The 6,000-nt window shown below is 32.3% G+C and overlaps 1 protein-coding gene across 1 annotated transcript; it reads right to left on the reverse strand.

Annotated features, from left to right (window-relative positions):
* Nucleotides 1–2,403: 2,403 nt before the first annotated feature.
* Nucleotides 2,404–4,028, reverse strand: LOC111702534 (keratin-associated protein 6-2). Its single transcript, XM_023474261.1, has 3 exons — nucleotides 3,915–4,028; nucleotides 2,623–3,063; nucleotides 2,404–2,500 (listed from the first exon to the last, which is right to left on the reverse strand). Exons 1-2 carry the CDS (start codon nucleotides 3,957–3,959, stop codon nucleotides 2,626–2,628), a joined length of 483 nt encoding a protein of 160 aa, XP_023330029.1. The 5' UTR covers nucleotides 3,960–4,028; the 3' UTR covers nucleotides 2,404–2,500; nucleotides 2,623–2,625.
* Nucleotides 4,029–6,000: the final 1,972 nt, after the last annotated feature.

Raw genomic sequence — 6,000 nt, forward strand, 5'->3', positions numbered from 1 at the left:
TTAAAAAACACAAGACTTCTAAAACGTCCAAGGGATGAGACTTTAGCTAAGACCATGGGCTTTTAAAAACTGACAGTCTAAGTTTTAACTTTGGCTTTTGCTTTAATTGTGTTTTAAAGTTATTCCAATTATTTGGCAAAGAAAGATACCAGAAATATTTGAAAAAAATTCTAATAAATTCTTAACGTCTCCTAAGTTTCATCTTTAGTGGGTAACCCTGTACTTACATTCTTAGTCCGTCTTCAAATATTTCGATACCTGCTTTTTAAAATAAAATTTGTAATTTAAATGAACCATAAAAAGGGGGGGGGGGCACGAAACGTACTCTCCGGGAAATTTAAACAGTGTATAAACATAACTTAGCATTGTCCTAGGAGGCTGGTTTTTTTTGCATGCGATCTTAAAATTATGTATATTACATGCATTTTTTGGTTTTGAACGGATCTGATCAATAGTGCGCGCGCGTGCGCTTTTTGTCATAAATGCGACCTTTTTTTTACAGTAAATCAATATTGACCTTATTAATTGCACTTGAACATTTATCCTGATACTCTTGGAATAAATATGAGATAAAAAATTCACCTCCAAAGCCTCGCGCGCAATAGAAGAAAATATCTTTGAATACTTATTTGCTAAGTTTGGCCTAAGTCAGAATAAAAGTAGCATGAGATACGTCAAACTATAGCAAAATTGGGACAAGGAATTCATTTCCGTGGTCAAAATAGACATTGGAGCCTTCTGACCGGCGCGCTAGTAGTCGGCAGTTACATTATGGGTCAACTCCAATGTCAGAATGCTCCAATGTCTATTTTGACCTCGGAAATGTAATCCTTGTCCTAATTTTGCTATAGTTTGATGTATCTTATGCTACTTTTATTCTGACTTAGGCCAAACTTAGCAAATAAGTATTCAAAGATATTTTCTTTTATTGAGCGCGCGCGGACATTTAAGGCTTTGGAGGTGAATTTTTTGAGCTTATATTTTTTCTAGAGTATCAGGATAAATGTTCAAGTGCAATTAATGAAGTTAAAATTGAATTACTGTAAAAAAAGTCGGATTTTTTCACAAAAAGGGCGCGAGCGTACTTTTCCTCAAATCCGTTCAAAACCAAAAAATGCATGTAATATTCATAATTTTAAGCTCGCATGCAAAAAATCAGCCTCCCAGGACAAGTTATGTTTATACACTGTTTAAATTTCCCGGAGAGTAATAAGTTTCGTGCCCCCCCCCCCTTTATTTCAAAGTAGAATGAAGACGATAAACTAGGACCGCTAGAAATGCAGTAAATGATTATATACTTTTAATTAAAAATAACTTTACGATGATACAAAAAAATTAAAAGGCGGTAAAACTTGCAAATGCAAAATATCAAATATCATTCTTATTCAATATTTATATTTCTTACGTGTGTAGATATAATAATTACAGCGTAGGTCACTTTTAAAGGGGACACAGGAAACAATGATATTATGGAGTAAAACTGCCCTTTGATGACGTGAATTAAAAAAAATAGTGGACTACATTAAAACATGTTATTGCATTTTCATTAAAAATCATTGAAATACTAAACTTTGTGCGTTGTTGCGTAAGTCCATTTAAAAGTTTAAGCTTAAAAAAGGAATACAAAATACATGTACTAGGGTCGTGAATAAGACCAAAATTGCATTTATTAGTAATACTTTTGTTTGATCCTGTGCCATATGTTGGAAAAAATTCGAAAATCATGCCATTTCCCCCAGAATACAGATTTTTTTGCTCCTTACAGGGTTCGGAGATTTTCCACGGAGTTCATGGCCGCTTGGCCTTCCCTCCCTCGCCACACAAGATAAATAGATTCGCATCCAAGTAAAGGATGAGGCACTGTATCAATCTTCCCCCCCCCCCCCGCCAAAAAAAGTATATTAAACATCCATAACATCATGACGAACTACAATAATCAGTAAACTACCCAAGCTTCTTAATTTTCAGAATTTTAGCACAAACGTTTTACTTGATTTATTTCTAGATTGTCTAATTAGAAAACATAAACGTAAGATTAGAAAATATATATGAACGTATTATGTAGTTAACAAATTTGATTGTTAAAATCTTTAATTTAACTATTCCCGTTTTGGAAATAAATCAAATTTCTAAAAAAGGGATTGCTTAAATCAAAGAAAAAGATTTTTTATCTCTTTTTCTTTTCACGTAAAGAATGTTTAAAGGTATACTACTTTCTTTAGTCAGAATTGGGCACTATTTATGATAATTAATCGTTGAGTAACCTCTCATGCCACATGTCAAATTTTTAAAAAATCTTTCTTTTAAACTTCATCAAGCATAGCGGAGGCTCATGGCATCTTGGGGTTCCCTTCTCCCTCTAAATACCCAGCAAATGGCCAGCTAACAGTTAAATAAATTTAATTGATAAGAGAAGTTTATTAAATATTAAAATTACATAAATAAAATTTTATAAAATCAGTTCAATCTTCACGTTCTACAGAAGACCATCTACTTCAACCTGGAATAAAAAATAAATAACTCTTACAATAACAAACAAGTTGATAACAAAAGAAGTGTATAAGAATTCAGAATTTGACACAAAGAAAAATGTAAAAATTATATCATATGTTAAACCTATACCTTTTAGTATTTAGCTGAACCATAACCAGTATTGCTACCGCCATAAGAAAGCCCATAGGAAGGGAAGCCATAAGAGGAAGATCCATAGGAAGAACCGAAGGAAGAGGGTCCATAAGAGGAAGGTCCATACGAGGAAGGTCCATATGTGGAAGGTCCATAAGAGTATGATCCGTAGGTCGAAGGTCCATAAGAGGAAGGTCCATAAGAGCTACCATAGGATGGAACCCCATAAGAGGAAGGTCCATAAAACGAACCATAAGAGGAAGGTCCATAAGAAGAACCATAAGAGGAAGGTCCATAAGAAGAACCATAAGAGGCAGGTCCATAAGAAGACCCTCCATATCCTCCACCATATCCTCCACCATATCCACCGCCATATCCACCGCCATAACCGAGATTAGCAGCATAGCCACCTCCACTTGAATAACCAGTCGCCAAAGCCTACAAGAAAAGGAAATCACAAATTGCATTAGCTAAAACTGCAAATTCAGATTTAATCTTATGATTACATTAGCACCCAACATTTTACTTAAAATTGGGTTAAAGCATGGTGCAGCTCACAGGTACCCAGAAGTCACGATCACTAGTGTAAAAAAGGGTTCATTTATTAATCTTCAAAGTTACAAACATGTTCCATTTAATTTTCTATTGTGCGCACATGCCCCGTAAAATTCCAAAACAGAGAGGGGGATTGAATTTTGTCGATCCAGAAAAAACAAATTAGTATTTATTTAGGGTTAGGTTAAGACACTTTTGGGGCCGAGCCGCGAGCGTTGCGACTAGGACAGGCTAGAGGGCCGAGCGCTGCGGCCACGGGTAAGGTTAAGTTACGAGACTTTCTGGGCCGAGCGTTGCAACTAGGATAGGCTAGGGGGCCGAGCCCTGCGGCCACATGTCTTACATTTAAGACCCTACCAGCTGCCAGTCTCTACGCAACCATCCCACAGATATTTTCCTGGATCTACAAAATTCAATCCCCCTCTCTGTTTTGGAATTTTACGGGGCATGTGCGCACAACAAAAAATGGCAAATGCCGGAAAATCAGACCACTACAACCAATCTTCAACTCTAGGATCTTATTACATATCAAATTCCTTTTAAATATCCAACTCACAAGCATATAGTAAAACTCACAGATGTGAAAGACGAACCGTAGGATTTCAAAGTAAACCATTGCACATTGATCTTTAACAAAATCTTAAAAACTATCCGATATCTCCAGTCAGACCCACTTAAATTGAGTCCCAGTCTCAAAATCACACAAATCAAGAACACTCCAAAACCTAAGTTACCTGAGAGAGGAGGATAGACATCACAACGGCAGAGAAAGATGACATGATGGAGTAGCTGAAATACACCTCAGATGTAAGGATAGAATACAAACTTCAACTGTAACTCATTAATAATATCCATATAGGTTGTAAACAAACAATAACTCTCTTGTTTTGATTTTAAAAGGGGCAACCCAGTATTCCTATTTATCCAAAGGGGCAACAGGACATTCTATTATTTTTCTTTATCTAAAGGGGCATTCTATTAATTTTCTTTATCTCAAGGGGCATTCTATTAATTTCTTTATCTCAAGGGACATTCTATTATTTTCTTTATCTCAAGGGGAATTCTATTATTTTCTTTATCTCAAGGGGCATTCTATTAATTTTCTTTATCTCAAGGGGCATTCTATTAATTTTCTTTATCTCAAGGGGCATTCTATTAATTTTCTTTATCTGAAGGGCCATTCTATTAATTTTCTTTATCTCAAGGGGCATTCTCTATTAATTTTCTTTATCTCAAGGGGCATTCTAATAATTTTCTTTATCTCAAGGGGCATTCTATTAATTTTCTTTATCTCAAGGGGCATTCTATTAATTTTCTTTATATCAAGGGGCATTCTATTATTTTTCTTTATCTACAGGGGCATTCTATTAATTTTCTTTATCTCAAGAAGCTAGCATCAATAAGCCTGCAAAAAAGGAAAACTAAATTACACTGTAGAATAGAATTGTTGGTAAAACGTTTTTTTTAATATGCGGGATTTGAGGAAATATGAGAATTCAGTACCTTATAATCCATGGAATTTGAAGAAATAATTCTCCGGGATTTTAGGGAATGTTTTAGGGAGAGTGAGAAATTTTTATATTAAAAAGTACATTTTGTAATTTAACAAAAATATGAGATTTTGAGAAAAACTGAGAATTATTCATTAGAATTTGGCAGTATTTTACTAAACATGTCTGTGTATATGATTTTACTAAACATGTCTGTGTATATTATTTTACCATAAAATGTCTGTGTATATTATTTTACTAAACATGTCTGTGTATATGATTTTACTAAACATGTCTGTGTATATGATTTTACCATAAAATGTCTGTGTATTTTATTTTACTATAAAATGTCTGTGCATATTATTTTACTAAACATGTCTGTGTATATGATTTTACCATAAAATGTCTGTGTATATTATTTTACTATAAAATGTCTGTGCATATTATTTTACTAAACATGTCTGTGTATATGATTTTACTAAACATGTCTGTATATATTATTTTACCATAAAATGTCTGTGTATATTATTTTACTATAAAATGTCTGTGTATATTATTTTACTATAAAATGTCTGTGTATAATATTTTACTAAAAAATGTCTGTGTATATTATTTTACTAAACAATGTCTGTATATATTATTTTACTAAAAAATGTCTGTGTATATTATTTTACTATAAAATGTCTGTGTATATTATTTTACGAAAAAATGTCTGTGTATATTATTTTACTATAAAATGTCTGTGTATATTATTTTACTATAAAATGTCTGTGTATATTATTTTACTCTAAAATGTCTGTGTATATTATTTTACTAAAAAATGTCTGTGTATATTATTTTACAATAAAATGTCTGTGCATATTATTTTACTATAAAATGTCTGTGTATAATATTTTACTATAAAATGTCTGTGTATATTATTTTACTAAAAAATGTCTGTGTATATTATTTTACTAAAAAAATGTCTGTGTATATTATTTTACTATAAAATGTCTGTGTATATAATTTTACTATAAAATGTCTGTGTATATTATTAACTATACAATGTCTGTGTACATTGTCTATCTAGCTTCAGTCTGTTTGCCCGTATATCTAATTGTCTGTTATTTCTCAGCCTTCATATCTATCTATCTATCTATCTATCTATCTATTTATCTAGCTATCTATCTATTTATCTATCTATCTATCTATCTATCTATCTATTTATCTATCTATCATATCTATCTATCTATCTATCTATCTATCTATCTATCAATCTATCTATCATATATATCTATCTATCTATCTATCTATATATCTATATAATATATCTATCTATGTATCTATCTAT

This window comes from Eurytemora carolleeae, unplaced genomic scaffold (assembly GCF_000591075.1).
Source record: "Eurytemora carolleeae unplaced genomic scaffold, Eaff_2.0 scaffold471, whole genome shotgun sequence".
Classification (NCBI taxonomy): Eukaryota; Metazoa; Arthropoda; class Copepoda; order Calanoida; family Temoridae; genus Eurytemora; species Eurytemora carolleeae.

What these genes read in the sequence shown, in the direction of transcription:
- LOC111702534 (XM_023474261.1), bottom strand. Translation starts at nt 3,959, where the DNA reads ATGTCATCTTTCTCTGCCGTTGTGATGTCTATCCTCCTCTCTCAG. An exon ending in TGTCTATCCTCCTCTCTCAG is followed by an intron (nt 3,064 to 3,914) that starts GTAACTTAGGTT and finishes CTTTTCTTGTAG; the next exon opens with GCTTTGGCGACTGGTTATTC.